This window comes from Bombina bombina, chromosome 2, assembly GCF_027579735.1.
Source record: "Bombina bombina isolate aBomBom1 chromosome 2, aBomBom1.pri, whole genome shotgun sequence".
NCBI classification, from domain to species: Eukaryota; Metazoa; Chordata; class Amphibia; order Anura; family Bombinatoridae; genus Bombina; species Bombina bombina.
In genome coordinates this window covers 858,391,717-858,414,439 of record NC_069500.1, presented here as the reverse complement: position 1 = coordinate 858,414,439, position 22,723 = coordinate 858,391,717, and the positions used below count along the sequence as shown (strand labels likewise).

At 39.9% G+C, this 22,723-nt stretch overlaps 1 protein-coding gene across 1 annotated transcript in view; it reads left to right on the top strand.

The window, feature by feature from the left end:
* The window catches only part of LOC128647338 (uncharacterized), a 78,917-nt gene extending 74,122 nt beyond the window's left edge, over nt 1–4,795 (top strand). Inside the window, exon 4 of the mRNA XM_053700122.1 lies at nt 4,713–4,795. Within this exon, the coding sequence (XP_053556097.1) occupies nt 4,713–4,795 (83 nt within the window). The remainder of the gene's footprint in view (nt 1–4,712) is intronic.
* Nucleotides 4,796–22,723: the final 17,928 nt, after the last annotated feature.

Here is a 22,723-nt window from a genome sequence, read left to right as displayed (position 1 = left end):
GCTCTGCCCTGTTGCAATTCCAGCACACTTTTTATGCTCCTTCTATACAGATCATTATCTGCTCTGAGAGGAGGCTTTCAGAGTTCCGATCACTCACAACTACAGTGATTAATAGCTGACTACTGTGAGACGCAGACGCAGTGTTTTCTTTTTGTTGTGAGTGATCGGAACTCTGAAAGCCTAAACTTTGCAATGGGGGTCAAGTGGATGTCAGACCCATAAAACACAGAGTAAAACCATCTATATACTAGAAGATGGGTGCCGTAGGAATTTACTTTATGATCTATGTTGCTATAGCAACCACTGACACTGATCTGTTAATCGGCATAAAGGGGCGGCACAATGCATTGAGTGACAGCTAACTCTGCTGCCTGCGCGTCTTCAGAGAGGATGAAGCTGCAGATTCACTGATGTGCATACGATCAGAAATACAGGTCGGTTGTGGACTCAGTGAATTACTGGAGCTCCAGCTCTACAACTTAAATTTTCATGGGCAGTGGAACTTATATATATTTTTAAAATTAAAATATCTCAAAATGCCTAAAAAATATGTAACAGATGCATATTGAGAAAAAAAGATAACTTTAGATGCACAATGAGAATGTTGCAAGATGAAAAACGACTATAATGTCCCTTTAAAAAACTTTCTCGATATATTGTAATTGTCTTTTATTGTCCACACAAACCCTATATATATTTTGCTTCTACACACTCCATACGTATCACCTGCCATTTATATTCTAAAAATAAAACACTGCAGCTGGATTTAAGTCAACAGCAATGCACTGCACTGGTGAGCCAATGGCAAGAGACAGCGTGTGTAGCCACCAGTCCCCTGCTAGCCCAGAGAATATGTGCATGATTTTCAGCAAAAGATATAAAAAGAACAAAGTATATTTGATCATAAAAGTGGATTTAAGTGTCTTAAAGGAACAGTAAAGTCAAAATTAAACTGTCAAATTTTAAACAACTTTCCAATTTACTTTTGTCATCACATTTTTTTTTGTTCTGTTGGTATTCTTTGCTAAACCTAGGTAGACTAATAGGCTGATTTCTTAGCCTCTTCAGGTATGAACAATTTGTGATGCTACATGTGAAAGTTTACCATGTTTTAAAGAAATGTTTTATTTGTTTATTTTTTTATTTTTTTTTATTTTTTGTTTAATAATTTTTATTAAGGTTTATATTGATTATTTGTTTATTTTGTTCTAAATAAATGTATGTTAAAACTGAATTTCATTTAAAAATGACCTGCAGAAAAATTTTCACTACAAAAAATCTCATCGCAGAAAGTGAAAAAAAGTTCTGCCTCTGGGGTTTGTGACCTGTATTGGAGTTAATATCATTGCAGATACATTTATGCTGTGTTGAAAATATTCTAAGAGTGGTTTTTAGGGAGTTATCTCTAATCTCAAAATTGAATTTATTTGAGATTGGGGTTCCGTGTTTTATGTTTTTATGATTTTAATGATTTCCCAGATAAACTTACTGGTCCTATTAAATGATGCCAAAAAACATCTATTGTGCGTATTTACTTGTATAATATTGGCATGAATAAAGTGATTATTTACACTATTTTATATTCATTCCCTGATAATGGAGGTTTAAATACTTATAGATTAAATTAACTTAAATGTACAGTTTGTATCTTTTTGTCCACTGATAATCGTGTGATATTTTTGAATCATTCCACAAGCAGTTAGTCACTACTGCCCAATATTGTTAGCTTTTAGCGCTTTGTATTAGGTAATTGTCCTATATTGTGGTAACTGTTATATTTAACACAACTGTTCTGATTGTTAAAATGACAAACATTGGGACCCCATTGTCCCACACATCCCTCTGACGCTTTTTGCCAGAAACTTGGCCGTTGATAAAGCCAAGTTTTTGGCAAAATGCATCAGAGGGGTTGTGGGTCCCAATGTTTGTCATTTTAACAATCAGAACAGTTGTGTTAAATATAACAGTTACCGCAATATAGGAAAATTACTAAATACAAAGCACTACAAGCTAACAATATTGGGCAGTACTGAAAGCCTCAGATACAAGAGCTAGTTTGTATGTGACCGGTCTAAGATTGAAAGCAACATATGTTGCAAAATACGATTATCATAATGTGGCAGATGAGCTGTATATAAGACACATCACACGTAACTAACGTTACAAAATTATAACAAACAAATAGAAGTACTGAAAGGATACTTAACGTTTATTTGTTTGTGAATTTAATGATACTATACCCAGTAACATATATTTATTTGGGTGGGGACGCACAAGCTATATAGAAAGCTAATAGAAATTGCTACAAGTTAATAATATTGGGCAGGACTGAGAGCCCTAGATACGGGAACTACGTTACATGTGGCAATTTCAAAACTGTAAGAAACAATATTGCTTGATACGACGATGATACTGTCATGTGATAGAGAAGCTATATATAAAAAATACCATACGTAATTACCATCTAAAATCTATATAATTAAATATGTGTTATAAGGGCCGTTGGTTGGATACTCAGCAATATATGAGGTCAAGTAACAGAGAATCTATATACATAAAAATACCATATGTAACTACCATCATAAATCTATATAATTAAATAGAAGTGCTATAAGGATCGTTGGTTGGATACTCAGCAATACATGTTTACTCAATACGGTAATCACAGGTGTCAGTATATGGCCGGGTTATAATTTATTTAATTATTCTTTAAAATAACCCCCAATTAAAATGCATATGCAAAACAATTATTTCAAGATTTATTCCTAAATTCTTTACGATAAGTTAAACTTATAAACACATTGAATTATAATTATAGACACCAGATTATGAATCAATTAATACACACGTAAACTGTTTTAATATCCTTACAAAGATCATAAAAGATGTACCTTTACAATATACCTTATTCACAATGAGTTGCATTAAAATACCACAATGAAATACCAGAGTATAGATCGCTAACTTTCACAGTGCCTAGTTAAACAATATAACAAGATACTTTAACAGCCAATTTCTATGCCAAGTTATCTGAGCTGAAATAAATCTTATTTTAGCTACAATTAAGGCAAGTTCTAAAATATATATACTGTTGCAAATATGAATTACTTAGCACTAAATATGACTAGTTAAGCTACACAGGACTATGAGCATGAGCTTAAAATAGAAATTGTGCCCTTTTAAAATTACTAACTGCAATCTAGTTATAGTTACCAAATACCTTTTTGATTAAAATATATGTATATCAATCGCGTATACTTTACCCAGATAACCAGATTAATGTTTCCGTTTTCTCCAATAAGTCCAATTTCACCTCATAAATTAAGAGGTAATTTTTGCAAGATGGATGAAAATTAGGCCCAGATTTGCTTATAGTGACTGTGTCCCAAAATGGCAGCAAAGTTATCAGTCAAAATTCAGCAGCAGCGTACTTCCGGTGGGAGGGCTTCAGGGTAAGAAGCAGGCAAGAGGAGCTCCGTGTAACCCGAAATTGCACTAAGATACCACCAGACACTAATTTTTATGTGTTTCACAACCTTTGTCTGCCTGCCTGTATACCCAGAGCCCAACGAAACAATTCCTTGGCAGATTTTGCTGCCCGGAGTAGAGAGGAGGTACACCATAGGTTCCTCTCTACCCTTTTCGTGTGAGACGATCGTTGCTCCACCACCGAAGCCCTCAATATAGAGCAGTGTCACAGAGGGGACATACCCGACACACCAGTCGGGAGAGAATACCAAGATCCGGCTGGCACCCGGGACCGGGTTGCGGACTGGTGGAGGCAGAGAACTTGCCGGGGAGAAAATTTTGTCAGCCCGACGCCATCTTGGCCCCACGTGGGTCGCAACTCCTTTCACGGCCGTAGAGCGAGGAAAAAGCCGAGTATCCCTTGATTAAGAGGGCAACAGCCCGGCGTCGGAGGGACACACATAGCCTCACAGCCGACTCGATTAGTGCCGCAGACCTCTGGGGAGAACCCATGCAGAGCTGGACAAGTGGCGCGAAAATTTGAGTGCCGCTCTGAGGATTAGTCCTGTTAAGCGGATTTGGAGTGGGGACCCATACTACTGAAGGTGGTAAGCAATCTATGGTACGCACCTCAGAGCCCCCTTATCTGCTACCCTGATCGGAGTGACACTGACACTTTTCCATATAGAGGTTGAGCGCCCCAAGCCAGTTATCACTTTTATAAACAGTGTATTACATCAGAGATCATACAGGGGGTCAGCGGGGCTTGATGGGCTTGGAACATTACACATAAATTCCCCCAACTGGTAAAACTAGGGAGGGATCACAGGAGACAAGAGGAGTCTTTAGTAGTGGAACAGATAGCTCAGTGAATCCCCCCCCAGAGAGAGGAGAGGAAAGGGGTGGAAAAGGAAAAACTTTTTGTTGCAGCAGGGGCATAATTTAGGGCAGACACACTTGGAACTGTCACAGGGGACTGTCTGTAAACATCTCTGCAATTGAACCTACTTGACAGGAGACGGTGAGAACTGGTGGAACAAATACCCAATTGCAGTACTTATCCTTGTTTGCTGCAGCAGAATCCCAACTCTGTGCATCTAATATTTAAATGATTCTGCCTCCATTGCACTCTAGGGATCATAATACCAATTGAAGCCTCGTGACTGTCATGTTAATTGAATAACGGTGCACCTGAATATAAATTTGCTTGTGCCACTGTATGATTAATACCTTTTTGTTTACAGGGTGTAGCACATATTCCCTTGCAGGGCCTGTACTGGTGCAGGTTAAAGGCAGCTTTCACGGCAGTAGCCCTCTGGACATTTGAAAAAAAAAAAACAAAAAAACTTGCATGTTCTTAATTTAATTTGATGATATTGGTTTAACTAAACTTTGCTTTTACAGGATCGTTAGTGGTTTGCCGCTGGGAGCCTATAGGCAACCTATGACATAGGTGTTGCTATATCTCAAAAGTTCATTTAATTATGCCTTAGACGGTTCTCTTTGGGAACACATGACATGTTTCTCTCATATGATATAAAGGCTGGTAGGCACTCATTTGCTAGGGCATCTAGTGTTTCTTGAGATAATTGTGACCTGTGCCCACCTCATTTAAAAAGTGAGTGGCCTAGTAGTATATGGATAAATATTTAATTCCAACTACAATGGCAAGCCGTAGCAAAAATACTGAGCGCAGGGCTAAAATAGGCTCAAACATTGGCACTCAAGCATCCACTTTTGACTTGCAAGAAAGTCATTCTCTGGATCCACACCCTATAGTTAAACAGATATCTACCCTTTTTTTACCTAAAATAGAGAACCTTCAGAAAGGAGTTGATACACTGGCGGAAGAGGTTAAACAATTCTCAGCAAGGGTATCTGAAGTAGAAACAAGGGTCTCTGATTTAGAGGACACGCAAAATGGTAATACTGGTAAAATTATATCTCTAGAGAAGCAGTCAGTAGCGCTGCAACAAAAAATTGATTACTTAGAAAACAGGTCTAGGCGGAACAATGTTCGCTTACTAGGCCTGTCTGAATCTGTAAAGCCAGCGGCTATTTTAAATTTCGTTGAAACTGTAGGGTTACTTCTTTTGTTTCTTAGCTCTGCTCTGGCTGATAAGGGATCAGCACACGTTTTCTTCAGGGCCCTGGGGTGACCACTGAAATCACACACATGCAACTGAGTGTTTTCACAAGATTCCCATTTATTGAAAAACACACAAAGACTTTATAGTGAATTATACGTCATACATGAGGTCACAGGAAATATATAAAAAACGTAGTTGACTTCACATCTGCATAAGGGGCCCACAGGAAATAAGAATGTTGTTATAGCACATAACAGAATATGCCCATATAAGCATATTGTTGAGAGGATCTTATATTAGAACCATATGTTACAACTTATACAAAAGGAAAATATCATCATGGAATGTTTCTTGCTGGACTTCATGCAAGTTTCAAGGCTACCCTCAATATGCTTAATATGTGAGTTTCAAATTACCCATATAACATAATATATATATAATATATATATATATATATATATATATATATATATATATATATATATATATATATATCAGAAACAACCCTTCCTGATCTCCTGAATATCCCCGCTGATGCGCTGCTGAATAGTGTAGAAAGAGCGCATAGAGTTGGGCCAGAAAGACCAGCTATAGAAAATGGGGGAGGTGTTTTATGAGAACTCTAGGATCTTGTTATTTCAAGACTATTCTGCAGATCTCATGCGGAGGCGAAGGGAATTCTCCCCCATATGTTCCCAGCTGCACAGAGAAGGTAGGCAGGCTTCTTTGCTATACCCGGCCAAACTGAAAATAGCCACTGCTAGGGGGACGAAATTTTTGGATTCCCTGAGAGCAGCGCAGGAATTCCTGGAGGCGGAAGGAGGTTCTAGGAGCCCAGGTGCTGCTAGAGGAGGAGAGGGATAGATGAGTGTCCTGCGCTGAAAGCAATAATGGTTCTTAATGCTTAGGTTAAAGGGACAGTCTAGGCCAAAATAAACTTTCATGATTCAGATAGAGCATGTAATTTTAAACAATTTTCCAATTTACTTTTATCACCAATTTTGCTTTGTTCTCTTGGTATTCTTAGTTGAAAGCTTATCCTAGGAGGTTCATATGCTAATTTCTTAGACCTTGAAGCCCACCTCTTTCAGATTGCATTTTAACAGTTTTTCACCACTAGAGGGTGTTAGTTCACATATTTAATATAGATAACATTGTCCTCGTGCACGTGAAGTTATCTGGGAGCAGGCACTGATTGGCTAGACTGCAAGTCTGTCAAAAGAACTGAAAAAAGGGGCAGTTTGCAGAGGCTTAGATACAAGATAACCACAGAGGTTAAAAGTATATTATTATAACTGTGTTGGTTATGCAAAACTGGGAAATGGGTAATAAAGGGATTATCTATCTTTTAAAACAATAAAAATTCTGGTGTAGACTGTCCCTTTAAATAATGGCCTATGCAGCCAGAAAAGGAATGATAGTAAATTCTGAGAAGAAATTATTTTGTTTTTGTGTTCGGACAAAAGTCCATTAATCTGGTTTCTGATCTTTAAGATAGGATAGGATGCTTTGCATTTGACAGACCTGCCTTAGTTATATATATGGAAAGATTCCCTAAACATGATGGGGAGAGGGAGAGGCGGATTGCTTTGTGAATGGGTTTGATACTTTGGTTAAAAGTTTTTGTTGAAGTTGGGCGATGTGTTTAGTAAAGTTGCCCATATTGTCTGTTATACTGAGCTCCTATATTTCGTTAGGACATGGAAAATGTGGATGCAGAATTTTGAAAATTATGTAATAGGGGCTAATAGACATATTCACAGTTCCTTGTTGGAAATGGATTATGACCAAGTGTTTGTAACTGCTGCTATGACATTTACTGACATTACTTTTTTGCAGAGCAGGTTGTTCAGCTACTCCTGGAAGTGGTGGTCCGGAATTATGGAAGGTGAGTTTCCCTTTTCCCTCCCCCCCTCCTTTTTTTTTCTTTTCTCTCTGTTCCTCTCTCCTCTTTTTTTTCTTTTACTATTGGACAATGTGTATTTACTGAGTATCTTCTTTGTCATTAGCATTTAGTATTTATTCATGGAACGTAGGGGGTATACACTCCCCCATTAAGAGGAAGACTATATTAACACAGCTTAGGAAACGCACTTGAATGATGTAGAGCATGCTAAGCTAAAAAGGGATTGGGTTGGGAGGGTTGAATTTGTTTCTTACAAATCTGCTAGCAGAGGAATAGCTTTTTTGTTTGGGAAAAACTTTGAAATTGGAGACACGACAGTACTAACTGACCCGGAGGGACGGTATATAGTGGTTCAGGCCCAAATTGCTGGTAAAGTATACACAATGTGTAATATTTACGCTCCTAACAACAAAGATAAGGCATTCTGGACTAATCTGACTAGAGTATTAACTCCGTTTTTAGATACTCCTCTTATAATAGGGGGTGATTTCAATCTCGCTCCCAATCCGCATTGTGACAGGCTCAGGGACCACAAACTAAAACTAAAATTGGCAATAAATTTGAATCACAAGTCTTTCAGTCTCTAGCATCATCGCTGGATGTGATAGATATATGGTGCAAGCTTAATCCGGATGGCAAAGACTTCACGCGTGTCTCTCATGCCTCTCCCACTATGTCTCGAATTGACCGGTTTCTAATCTCTGCCTCTCTGATACCTCAGGTTGTAGATGCTAAGATTGGGGAAGTGATAGTCTCGGACCACGCCCCAATATGGCTATTTCTGGATACCTTACCGCGCTCAGGCAATCGCAGGAATCTCAGATTCCCACAATACTTGCTTACCTCCCAAGAATTTCAGTTATATATAGAAAATTGTTGGGACGATTTTCAAACTAATAATGCACAACATCTATCGACTCCAGAACTTTTTTGGCAGACGGCAAAGGAGGAAAAAAATGCATTCTGAAAGACTCGAGAGATTGCGGGATGAGTTGGCAACCTGTTACACTATATATCGGGCTACGCCCACATGGTGCTGTCATCAAAACTATATTAGTGCCAAGAAACAGTATGACGCGCTGCTGGCATATCAAGCCTCTCAAACATTGCTGAGAAATAGGGGTAGATACTATAGATATGGAGATAAGTCAGGTAGACTGCTGGCCTCTCTGGTTAACCTAAAATCCTCCAAGCACTTTGTAGCGGCTATTAAGGATGGAAATACATTGATTAAAGACCCCAAACGGATTGCGGAAACATTTGCCGCTTACTATGCTAGACTATATGTGAGCAACCAAGGAAATTCAGAAGAGACGATGAGTGAATTCTGGAATTCCATAAAACTCCCACAGGTATTGGAATAACAATTAAACAAGCTTAACGCGCCCATTTCCGCAGAAGAAGTAGATAAGACGATCATGTCTTTAAAGTTAGGCAAGGCAGCGGGTCCGGACGGACTACCTATAGAGTTCTGTAGATTGTTGAATTCTAGAGTGGCACCGGTATTAACTGATCTTTATACGGGATACTTCTCAGATGCAACGAAACCGACCAGGGCCTTTTCGGCTGCATATATCACCCTTATCCCTAAGGCGGGTAAAGATACCCTTCTCCTGGAGTCTTATAGGCCGATATCTCTATTGAACTCTGACTATAAGATTCTAACTAAACGAATAGCGGAGTGCCTCAAATTTATCCTGCCGGATCTGATTCATGAGGACCAGACGGGGTTCATGCTGGTGAGATCCTCGGTGACAAACGTGCGTAGAATACTGCAGGTCCTACAGCACTTTTGGAATGTAAAGCAATCAGGGGAAGGGGACAAACTTCCAGAGGCCTTTCTGTTGTCCTTGGACGCAGAAAAGGCCTTTGATAGGGTGGAGTGGCAGCATCTCTTACATACGCTGGCTAGGTTTAACTTCTCAGGTCCCTTTTTTCTCATTTATTGCGAATCTCTACTCTTCCCCCATTGCTAACATATGTGTCAACAACTTGTTCTCTCCTGATGTCGTGTTGCAGAGGGGTACAAGGCAGGGATGCCCTTTATCCCCCCTATTATTCAACCTCGCATTGGAACACCTGGCGGTCAAATTGCGTCAGATATTTCCGGTTATTGAGGTGGTGGGATGCTCCCAACATCTTGCATTGTATGCGGATGATATGCTGCTATTTGTACAGGATCCTAAAACCCATATACTATCCATCGTACGCACGTTGCAAGATTTCGGATCTTTTTCAGGTTATAAAGCTAATATGCAAAAATCTGAGATTCTATGGCTGCATGGAGGTGGGAGGGCATATCGGGAATATCAGTTTATAATAGCAAACTATGTAATTACCTATCTGGGCATTCAGATACACACGAACCCTAATAAATTATATTCGGCCAATTTGACACCTCTATGTGCTAAACTGAGTAATCAAATGAGAAGTTGGAGATCTCTTCCTATCTCACTGGCGGGTAGGGTCAGTCTTCTCAAGATGGTGATCTTGCCCCGCCTCCTATATCCTTGCTTATGCTGCCCCTGTTGCTTACTAAAGGTGATGTGAAAGCGTTGAACTCGGCTCTAAGGCACTTTATTTGGCGAGGAGGCAGGCCTTGTATCTCGATGGCCAAGATGTCCCTAAATTATATTAATGGTGGTATGTCACTGCCAGACTTTAGGCTTTATAATTGGGCAGCTTTAATACGCTTGGTGCTTGATTGGCAGGTAGGCACTAAGCATTTCTATAGACAGAATCTGGAACAAGCTACTGGGCGGTGTTTCTTTGGTGTACTTACCGCATATGCCACAGTCAAAAGCGGCTAGATCACTAGAGGGGAACCTCTTATATAAGGACCCCATAAAGGCTTGGCATCTGGCTTATAGCTTCTTAACCAAAAGGAATCTGGGTTCTACCTACCTTCCTTTCAGTGGCAACCCAGATTTCCCGGCGGGCATGGACACGAAACCATTTCATCAATGGGAGGAACTTGGCCTGAGAAATGTGGGAGAGCTAGTGGAACCATTGATGAAAACCTTTAAGCCTTTTTCTGTATTACAAAGGGAATACAATCTCCCAAGTTGTCATTTTTATGCGTATTTGCAGGTTCGCCACTATGTGGATACATTAGTTAGGGAGGGGCCAGAGTTCTGGGAAGGCTCACCATTTCGGCTCACTCAATCCTTGTTTAAATTGGGCAGATTCTCCTTATCAGAGATATATCAAACCCTTTTGCAACAGAGACTGCGCTTGATTCAACCAACCCTATTGGCAGAATGGCAGAGAGAGGGTCTTCGGGATGTTACATGGGAGGAGGCTCAAGAGGGGCTGGAGAAGATCAGGAGGGCCACTCTGTCCGCTAATCTGAGAGAAACACAGATCAGATTCCTGCACAAAGCATATATGACCCCTAAATGTCTCGCCAGATGGATCCCTGAATGGCCTAATAAGTGTTCTAAATGGTCTGCTGAGTCCCCGGGTCTGTTGCATAGTATATGGGAATGAACTTTGATTAAACAACTCTGGAGCAAAATGCAGTATTGGGTCAATATAAAACTGGGTACACAGATTGATTTCACGCCTAAGGTTATTTTATTTTTGAAGTGGGAACAGCAGCACAGACAATTTGACTCAGAACTGACCTTACTCATACTGTTATCAAGGAAAGCTATACTTAATTTTTGGACGGATAACAAAAGCCCGACTAGGAACTAAAATTCGCTGAAATATGCTGAACACACAGCTATTTGTTGAACAAATTGACGTCAGAGTGGATGTGGGAAATAGACTGAATTTATTCCTGAGAAAGGGGGGTAGGCTAATTTTAACTTTTGAACTAGAAATAAGACGACAGGTACTGGCACCTTTTCGCAACACTAGCGTATTTCTAGAGGACTCCTTGCGGGGAGAATGGAATCACATTGTATTTCAATAACTTCTCTCCCTTCTCTTTGATGTCTCTTTGTTTCTGGACAGACCCCCCCTCTTTCTTTTTCATTTTTTCCCCCTCTTTTTTTTCTCTCTCCCCTCCCTCGCCTCCTTCCGGACCACCGAACTCTCTACGCAAGCACAACATTCTGAGTCGCAGACTCACACACTGCAACGGTTGATTATGTTATCTAAAAGGTTAGTCTAGTTTTGTTATTGAGTGTAGGGAAGATAAGAGGGAAGCAGTTTTCTCTCTAATAAAAGATAAAATATGAGAGTTAAATACATGTGAACTCTGGATAATTTTAAAGATAATAATTTATTGGAAGCTGTTAAAATATGTACTGATAAGCATTATATCAAAGATGTATGGTGTATTACTGAACTGTATGTATATATTTACATGTTCTCTCTCAATTAAAAGAATTTAAAAAAAATTAAAAATTCAGCAGCAGCAGAGCCCAAGCAGGAAGCAGACTTTTTCTTTCATGTAATTAGCAAGAGTCCATGAGCTAGTGACGTATGGGATATACATTCCTACCAGGAGGGGCAAAGTTTCCCAAACCTTAAAATGCCTATAAATACACCCCTCACCACACCCACAAATCAGTTTTACAAACTTTGCCTCCCATGGAGGTGGTGAAGTAAGTTTGTGCTAGATTCTTCGTTGATATGCGCTTCGCAGCAGGCTGGAGCTCGGTTTTCCTCTGTGTGCAGTGAATGTCAGAGGGATGTGAAGAGAGTATTGCCTATTTGAATTCAATGATCTCCTTCTACGGGGTCTATTTCATAGGTTCTCTGTTATCGGTCGTAGAGATTCATCTCTTACCTCCCTTTTCAGATCGACGATATACTCTTATATATACCATTACCTCTACTGATTCTCGTTTCAGTACTGGTTTGGCTTTCTACTACATGTAGATGAGTGTCCTGGGGTCAGTAAGTCTTATTTTTGTGACACTCTCTAAGCTATGGTTGGGCACTTTATATAAAGTTCTAAATAGATGTGTTTAAACATTTATTTGCCTTGATTCAGGATGTTCAACATTCCTTATTTCAGTCAGTTTCATTATTTGGGATAATGCATTTGAATAATCAATTTTTTCTTACCTTAAAAATTTGTCTTTTTCTCCTGTGGGCTGTTAGGCTCGCGGGGGCTGAAAATGCTTCATTTTATTGCGTCATTCTTGGCGCAGACTTTTTTGGCGCAAAAATTTTCTTATTTCCAGCGTCATACTTGTCGCCGGAAGTTGCGTCATTTTTTGACGTTTTTGCGCCAAAAATGTCGGCGTTACCGGATGTGGCGTCATTTTTGGCGCTTAAAGCATTTAGGCGCCAAATAATGTGGGCGTCTTTTGGCGCTAAAAAAATATGGGCGTCATTATCGTCTCCACATTATTTAAGTCTCATTGTTTATTTGCTTCTGGTTGCTAGAAGCTTGTTCATTGGCATTTTTTCCCATTTCTTTTAAGGAATTTGATCAATTTTGCTTTATATGTTGTTTTTTCTATTACATATTGCAAGATGTCTCAGATTGACCCTGAATCAGAAGATACTACTGGAAAGTTGCTGCCTGATGCTGGATCTACCAAAGTTAAGTGTATTTGTTGTAAACTTGTGGTATCTGTTCCTCCGGCTGTTGTTTGTAATGAATTTCATGACAAACTTGTTAATGCAGATAATATTTCCTTTAGTAATGTTCCATTACCTGTTGCTGTTCCATCAACATCTAATATTCAGGGTGTTCCTGTTAACATAAGAGATTTTGTTTCTAAATCTATTAAGAAGGCTATGTCTGTTATTCCTCCTTCTAGTAAACGTAAAAGGTATTTTAAAACTTCTCATTTTTCAGATGAATTTTTAAATGAACATCATCATTCTTATAATGATTCCTCTGGTTCAGAGGATTCTGTTTCAGAGGTTGATACTGATAAATCTTCATATTTTATTTAAAATGGAATTTATTCGTTCCTTGCTTAAAGAAGTTTTAATTGCATTAGAAATAGAGGAGTCTGGTCCTCCTGATACTAAATCTAAACGTTTGAATACGGTTTTTAAATCTCCTGTAGTTATTCCAGAGGTTTTTCCCGTCCCTGATGCTATTTCTGAAGTAATTTCCAGGGAATGGAATAATTTGGGTAATTAATTTACTTCTTCAAAACGGTTTAAGCAATTATATCCTGTGCCATCTGACAGATTAGAGTTTTGGGACAAAATCCCTAAGGTTGATGGGGCTATCTCTACTCTTGCTAAACGTACTACTATTCCTACGGCAGATAGTACTTCCTTTAAGGATCCTTTAGATAGGAAAATTGAATCCTTTCTAAGAAAAGCTTACTTATGTTCAGGTAATCTTCTTAGACCTGCTATATCTTTAGCGGATGTTGCTGCAGCTTCAACTTTCTGGTTGGAAGCTTTAGCGCAACAAGTAACAGATCATAATTCCCATAGCATTGTTAATCTTCTTCAACATGCTAATAATTTTATTTGTGATGCCATCTTTGATATCATTAGGGTTGATGTCAGGTATATGTCTTTAGCTATTTTAGCTAGAAGAGATTTATGGCTTAAAACTTGGAATGCTGATATGCTTTCCCTTTCTTTCCAGGGTAATAAATTATTTGGTTCACAGTTGGATTCTATTATTTCAACTGTTACTGGGGGGAAAGGAACTTTTTTACCACAGGATAAAAAATCTAAAGGTAAATTAAGGTCTACTAATCGTTTTCGTTCCTTTCGTCACAATAAGGAACAAAAGCCTGATCCTTCCCCTACAGGAGCGGTATCAGTTTGGAAACCATCTCCAGTCTGGAATAAATCCAAGCCTTTTAGAAAGCCAAAGCCAGCTCCCAAGTCAACATGAAGGTGCGGCCCTCATTCCAGCCCAGCTGGTAGGGGGCAGATTACGATTTTTCAAAGAAATTTGGATCAATTCGATTCACAAGCTTTGGATTCAGAACATTGTTTCACAAGGGTACAGAATAGGCTTCAAGATAAGGCCTCCTGCAAGAAGATTTTTTCTTTCCCGTGTCCCAGTAAATCCAGTGAAGGCTCAAGCATTTCTGAAATGTGTTTCAGATCTAGAGTTGGCTGGAGTAATTATGCCAGTTCCAGTTCTGGAACAGGGGCTGGGGTTTTACTCAAATCTCTTCATTGTACCAAAGAAGGAGAATTCCTTCAGACCAGTTCTGGATTTAAAAATATTGAATCGTTATGTAAGGATACCAACATTCAAAATGGTAACTATAAGGACTATTCTGCCTTTTGTTCAGCAAGGGCATTATTATTTGGACGATATCTTGGTACTTGCTCAGTCTTCACATTTAGCAGAATCTCATACGAATCGACTTGTATTGTTTCTTCGAGAACATGGTTGGAGGATCAATTTACCAAAGAGTTCATTGATTCCTCAGACAAGGGTAACCTTTTTAGGTTTCCAGATAGATTCAGTGTCCATGACTCTGTCTCTGACGGACAAGAGACGTCTGAAATTGGTTTCAGCTTGTCGAAACCTTCAGTCTCAATCATTCCCTTCGGTAGCCTTATGCATGGAAATTCTAGGTCTTATGACTGCTGCATCGGACACGATCCCCTTTGCTCGTTTTCACATGCGACCTCTTCAGCTCTGTATGCTGAACCAGTGGTGCAGGGATTATACAAAGATATCTCAATTAATATCTTTAAAACCGATTGTACGACACTCTCTGACGTGGTGGACAGACCACCATCGTTTAGTTCAGGGGGCTTCTTTTGTTCTTCTGACCTGGACTGTGATTTCAACAGATGCAAGTCTGACAGGTTGGGGAGCTGTTTGGGGGTCTCTGACAGCACAAGGGGTTTGGGAATCTCAGGAGGCGAGATTACCAATCAACATTTTGGAACTCCGTGCAATTTTCAGAGCTCTTCAGTCGTGGCCTCTTCTAAAGAGAGAGACGTTCATTTGTTTTCAGACGGACAATGTCACAACCGTGGCATATGTCAATCATCAAGGAGGGACTCACAGTCCTCTGGCTATGAAAGAAGTATCTCGAATACTGGTATGGGCGGAATCCAGCTCCTGTCTAATTTCTGCGGTTCATATCCCAGGTATAGACAATTGGGAAGCGGATTATCTCAGTCGCCAAACGTTACATCCATGCGAATGGTCTCTTCACCCAGAGGTATTTCTTCAGATTGTTCATATGTGGGGACTTCCAGAAATAGATCTGATGGCTTCTCATCTAAACAAGAAACTTCCCAGGTATCTGTCCAGATCCAGGGATCCTCAGGCGGAAGCAGTGGATGCATTGTCACTTCCTTGGAAGTATCATCCTGCCTATATCTTTCCGCCTCTAGTTCTTCTTCCAAGAGTGATTTCCAAGATTCTAAAGGAGCATTCGTTTGTTCTGCTGGTGGCTCCAGCATGGCCTCACAGGTTTTGGTATGTGGATCTTGTCTGGATGGCTACTTGCCAACCGTGGACTCTTCCGTTAAGACCAGACCTTCTATCGCAAGGTCCTTTTTTTCCATCAGGATCTCAAATCCTTAAATTTGAAGGTATGGAGATTGAACGCTTGATTCTCAGTCATAGAGGTTTCTCTGACTCCGTAATTAATACTATGTTACAGGCCCGTAAATCTGTATCTAGGAAGATATATTATCGAGTCTGGAAGACTTACATTTCTTGGTGTTCTTCTCATCATTTTTCTTGGCATTCTTTTAGAATTCCGAGAGTTTTACAGTTTCTTCAGGATGGTTTGGATAAAGGTTTGTCTGCAAGTTCCTTGAAAGGACAAATCTCTGCTCTTTCTGTTCTTTTTCACAGAAAGATTGCTAGTCTTCCTGATATTCATTGTTTTGTACAGGCTTTGGTTCGTATAAAACCTGTTATTAAGTCAATTTCTCCTCCTTGGAGTTTGAATTTGGTTCTGGGGGCTCTTCAAGCTCCTCGGTTTGAACCTATGCATTCGCTGGATATTAAATTACTTTCTTGGAAAGTTTTGTTTCTTTTGGCCATCTCTTCTGCTAGAAGAGTTTCTGAATTATCTGCTCTTTCTTGTGAATCTCCTTTTCTGATTTTTCATCAGGATAAGGCGGTGTTGCGGACTTCATTTAAATTTTTACCTAAGGTTGTGAATTCTAACAACATTAGTAGAGAAATTGTGGTTCCTTCATTGTGTCCTAATCCTAAGAATTCTAAGGAAAGATCATTGTATTCTTTGGATGTAGTTAGAGCTTTGAAATATTATGTTGAAGCTACTAAAGATTTCCGAAAGACTTCTAGTCTATTTGTTATCTTTTCTGGTTCTAGGAAAGGTCAGAAGGCTTCTGCCATTTCCTTGGCATCGTGGTTAAAGTCTTTGATTCATCATGCTTATGTTGAGTCGGGTAGAACTCCGCCTCAAAGGATTACAGCTCATTCGAGTAGGTCAGTCTCTACTTCCTGGGCATTTAAGAATGAAGCTTCGGCTGATCAGATTTGCAAAGCAGCAACTTGGTCTTCTTTGCATACTTTTACTAAATTCTACCATTTTGATGTGTTTTCTTCTTCTGAAGCAGTTTTTGGTAGAAAAGTACTTCAGGCAGCTGTTTCAGTTTGATTCTTCTGCTTATAATTTCAGTTTTTTTCATTATAAGATTTAAACTTTGTTTTGGGTGTGGATTATTTTTCAGCGGCATTGGCTGTCTTTATTTTATCCCTCCCTCTCTAGTGACTCTTGCGTGGAAGATCCACATCTTGGGTAGTCATTATCCCATACGTCACTAGCTCATGGACTCTTGCTAATTACATGAAAGAAAACATAATTTATGTAAGAACTTACCTGATAAATTCATTTCTTTCATATTAACAAGAGTCCATGAGGCCCACCCTTTTTTGTGGTGGTTATGATTTTTTTGTATAAAGCACAATTATTCCAATTCCTTATTTTTTATGCTTTCGCACTTTTTTCTTATCACCCCACTTCTTGGCTATACGTTAAACTGATTTGTGGGTGTGGTGAGGGGTGTATTTATAGGCATTTTAAGGTTTGGGAAACTTTGCCCCTCCTGGTAGGAATGTATATCCCATACGTCACTAGCTCATGGACTCTTGCTAATATGAAAGAAATGAATTTATCAGGTAAGTTCTTACATAAATTATGTTTTTTCTCTCTCTAACCCCAGGGGTTTTATCACCTGATATACCCCACCCCTTTTTATTGTAATCATTGGTGAAATTGGAAACCACGGAAGCTTGTCTTATGACGGGCCCCTTTAGCTGAACATCTCTTGGTTATTTGGGAGATGCTTCCCTGAGTAGCCATTTATCTTTTGGCTGTGATACCATCTCTGATCTATAGGTGGCAGCAGACACCCAGAAATGCCGTCTCGCCATCAATTGTTGCTACGGTTTACTATATCATTTAATATGCTCACTATTTCTTGTATTAATAAGTCATATGTTTAATATACATGGACCATATTGTGCCATTTTTTCTGATTATTTTATTATGAAACATCAGTATTTCTAGCATCATACTAGTATTATCTTAAAATGCATTTGATTATTTTCTTATATTCATACAAACACAGCATATTTCACATTCAGTACACCTCTTTCTGAGTGCACAAAACATATGTCACAATTTATGGGACACCCACACGTGTACTTGTCAGATGCCTGAAATATAAAAATAGGTTATTAATTCTTAAAATAAATTGGACATTTTAAATTGACTGTATAGCTACTTGTAAAATACAGCAGACTTTTATCCAATATAGTATGTTTCAGACCAATAGATATAATATATGTGTATGTGTGTGTGTGTATGTGTATGTGTATGTGTGTGTGTATGTATATATGTATATATTTATGTGTGTGTGTATATATATATATATATATTTATTTATTTAAAAATATACCAGTTTAACCAAATATAATTAATGCTGAGCTCAGATGTAAAAAATAAGTATTTATTTTACAAAGATATGAAGAGTCCATGGATTTCATCCTTACTTGTTGGATATTAACCTCCTGCTAACAGGAAGTGGCAAAGAGCACCACAGCAGAGCTGTATATATAGCCTCTCCCCTTCCCCTCCATCCCCAGTCATTCTCTTTGCCTGTGTTATACTAGGAAGACATGGTAAAGTGAAGTGTTAGTTTTTAGTTTCTAAAATCAAGAAGTTTTTTATTTTAAATGGTACCGGTGCATACTATTTTCCTCAGGGGGATATGGAAAAAGATTTCTGCCCTGAGGTTTGATGATCTTAGCATTTGTAACTAAGATCCACGCTGGTTCCCACAAGACTTCTGAAGGTAACCATGAGACATCTTCAGTGTGGAGACCGGTTTCATGCTATAAGCAGCATTAAGGTATGTGCAGCCTTTTTCTTTTGCATGATGTACCGAGTCCACGGATTCATCCTTACTTGTGGGATACCATCTTTCCTAACAGGAAGTGGCAAAGAGAGCACCACAGCAGAGCTGTCTATATAGCTCCCCCCTTAACTCCACCCCCAGTCATTTTCTTTGCCGGCTCTAATCTGGAAGGGTAAAGTGAAAGAGGTGTTAAGTTGTTAGTTTTATTTTTTCTACAATCAAGAGTTTGTTATTTTTAAATGGTACCAGTGTTGTACTATTTACTCTCAGGCAGGACATAGATGAAGATTTCTGCCTGGAGGATTATGATCTTAGCATTTGTAACTAAGGTCCACTGCTGTTCCCACAGAAACTGAGGAGTACAGGAAAACTTCAGTGTGAGGAACGGTTTCTTGCTATACAGCAATGAGGTATGTTCAGTCATATTTTCTGCAGAGACTGTGTTAACTCAGAAAGGCTGACAGTATCCCCATTAGGGGAAGGGTAAGCAGTAATCCTAGTGTTATAAGAGGCTTTACTAGCTTGCATAAGGGGCTAATTTTCTATTGCAAGCTGTATCGAGTCCACGGATTCATCCAATACTTGTGGGATATTCTCCTTCCCAACAGGAAGTGGCAAAGTGAGCACCCACAGCAGAGCTGTCTATATAGCTCCACCTCCCAGTCATTCTCTTTGCCGGCTCTAAGCAATAGGAAGGGTAAAGTGAGTGTGGTGACAAAAATGTTAGTTTTATTTTCTCAAGGAAAAGTTTGTTATTTTAAATGTACCGGTGTGTACTATTCACTCTCTCTAGCAGAAAAGGGATGAAGATTTCTGCAAGGAGGATGATGATCTTAGCACTTTGTAACTAAGATCCACTGCTGTTCCCACAGAGGCTGAGGAGTACAGGAAAACTTCAGTTGGGGGAACGGTTTGCATGCTAATGCTGCACTGAGGTATGTTCAGTCATTTTTTTTTTCTAGACAGACTGTGTTAAATCTAGAAAAGGCTGACAGTATCCCCATGAGGGTAGGGTAAGCTGTATTCAAAGACTTAGTATGGAATTCCACCTTGCATAAAGGGCTAAGTTATTACTGGTGACACTTATGAGAAAAAAGCTTTTTATATAAAAGGATTAACGTTTTGAGGGACTTTGGAGGTTCATTTTGGCTTATTTAAGGGTTATTAACCTACATGGCTAGTTTAGAAACACTTTGGTGTTTTTCTTTTAGGCCCCACAGACATCGAGTGAGGTGGGAGGAGATTTCACATTTCTCAATTGTCTGCAAACCAGACAAAGAGAGAGGTGTTCTTACGCTGTGTAGAAGACCTACATACCATGGGAGTGATTCACCCAGTTCCAAAAGCGGAACAAGGGCTAGGGTTTTACTCCAAACCTGTTTGTGGTTCCCAAAAAAGTAGGAACTTTCAGACCAATCTTGGATCTCAAACTTCTAAACAAATTCTCAGGGTTCCATCGTTCAAGATGGAGACTATTCGGACTATTCTGCCTCTGATCCAGGAGGGTCAATATATGACCACCGTGGACTTAAAGGATGCGTATCTGCACATCCCTATTCAGAGATCATCAATTCCTCAGGTTCGCCTTTCTGGACAGGCATTACCAGTTTGTGGCCCTTCCCTTCGGGTTGGCCACGGCTCCCTGAATTTTCATAAAGGTGCTAGGGTACCTTCTGGCGGTTCTATGACCGCGGGGCATAGCAGTGGCGCCTTATCTAGACGACATCTTAATTCAAGCGTCGACTTTTCAGCTAGCCAAATCTCACACGGACATCGTGTTGGCTTTTCTGAGATCTCATGGGTTGAAGGTGAACATAAAAAACAGTTCTCTCTTACCTCTCACAAGAGTTTCCTTCCTAGGGACTCCTCGGCCATCAGTGGCTCAGTGTATGGAGGTAATCGGACTTATGGTAGCGGCAATGGACATAGTTCCTTTTGCCCGCCTACACCTCAGACCACTGCATCTATGCATGCTCGAACAGTGGAATGGGGATTATGCAGATTTATCTCCTCAGATACATCTGGATGAGGAGACCAGAGATTCTCTTCTCTGGCGGTTGTCACAGGATCACCTGTCCCAGGGAATGTGTTTCCGCAGGCCAGAGTGGCTCATAGTAACAACAGATGCCAGCCTACTGGGCTGGGGTACAGTCTGGAACTCCCTGAAAGCACAGGGTTTATGGACTCAGGAGGAAGCTCTCCTCCCGATAAACATTTTAGAACTGAGAGCAATATTCAATGCGCTTCAGGCATGGCCTCAACTGGCTGCGGACAACATCACGTCTGTAGCTTATATCAATCATCAAGGAGGAACACAGAGTTCTCTAGCGATGATGGAGGTGACCAAAATAATTTGATGGGTAGAGACTCTTGCCGTCTTTCAGCAATCCATATCCCAGGGGTAGAGAACTGGGAGGCGGATTTCCTAAGTCGTCAGACTTTTCATCCGGGGGAGTGGGAGCTCAATCCGGAAGTATTTGCGCAGCTGACTCGGCTATGGGGCACACCAGAATTAGATCTGATGGCATTCCGTCAGAACGCCAAGCTTCCTTGTTACGGGTCCAGGTCAAGGGATCCCCAGGCAGTACTGATAGATGCTCTAGCAGTGCCCTGGTCCTTCAACCTGGCCTATGTGTTTCCACCGTTTCCTCTCCTTCCACGCCTGGTTGCCAGAATCAAGCAGGAGAGGGCTTCGTTGATTTTGATAGCACCTGCGTGGCCACGCAGGACTTGGTGGACATGTCGTCTGTTCCACCTTGGACTCTGCCAATGAGGCAGCACCTTCTAATCCAGGGTCCATTCAAGCATTCAAATCTTATTTCTCTGCGCCTGACTGCTTGGAGATTGAACGCCTGATTTTATCAAAGCGTGGTTTCTCTGAGTCGGTCATTGATACCCTGATTCAGGCTAGAAAGCCTGTCACCAGGAAAATCTATCATAAGATATGGCAAAAATATCTTTATTGGTGTGAATCCAAGGGTTACTCATGGAGTAAGATTAGGATTCCTAGGATATTGTCTTTTCTCCAAGAAGGATTGGAGAAGGGATTATCAGCTAGTTCCTTAAAAGGACAGATATCTGCTTTGTCTATTCTTTTACACAAGCGTCTGGCAGATGTTTCAGGCGTTTAGTCAGGCTTTAGTTATAATCAAGCCTGTGTTTAAACCTGTTGCTCCGCCATGGAGCTTAAATTTAGTTCTTACAGTTCTTCAAGGGGTTCAGTTTGAACCTATGCATTCCATAGATATTAAGCTTCTATCTTGGAAAGTTCTGTTTTTAGTAGCTATCTCTTCGGCTCGAAGAGTTTCTGGGTTATCTGCTTTGCAGTGTGACTCACCTTATCTTATTTTCCATGCAGATAAGGTGGTTTTGCGTACCAAACCTGGATTCCTTCCTAAGGTTGTTTCTAATAGGAATATCAATTAGGAAATTGTTGTTCCTTCTCTGTGTCCTAATCCTTCTTCCAAGAAGGAACGTCTGTTGCACAGTCTTGATGTGGTTCGTGTTTTGAAGTTCTACTTACAAGCAACTAAAGATTTCCGTCAAACATCTTCATTGTTTGTTGTCTATTGTGGAAAGCGGAGAGGTCAAAAAGCTACGGCTACCTCTCTTTCTTTTTGGCTGAAAAGCATAATCCGTTTGGCTTATGAGACTGCTGGCCAGCAGCCTCCTGAAAGGATTACTGCTCACTCTACTAGAGCAGTGGTTTCCATATGGGCTTTTAAAAATGAGGCTTCTGTTGAACAAACAGAAAAAACAAAGGATGAATCCGTGGACTCGTCATATCTTATAGAAGAAAAGGAAATTTATGCTTACCTGATAAATTTATTTCTTCTATGATATGACGAGTCCACGGCCCACCCTGTCAATTTAAGACAGATTATATTTTTTGATTTAAACTTCAGTCACCTCTGCACCTTTTAACTTTCTCCTTTTTCTTCTTATACCTTTGGTCGAATGACTGGGGGGTGGAGTCAATGGAGGGTCATATATATTTGTTTTATGA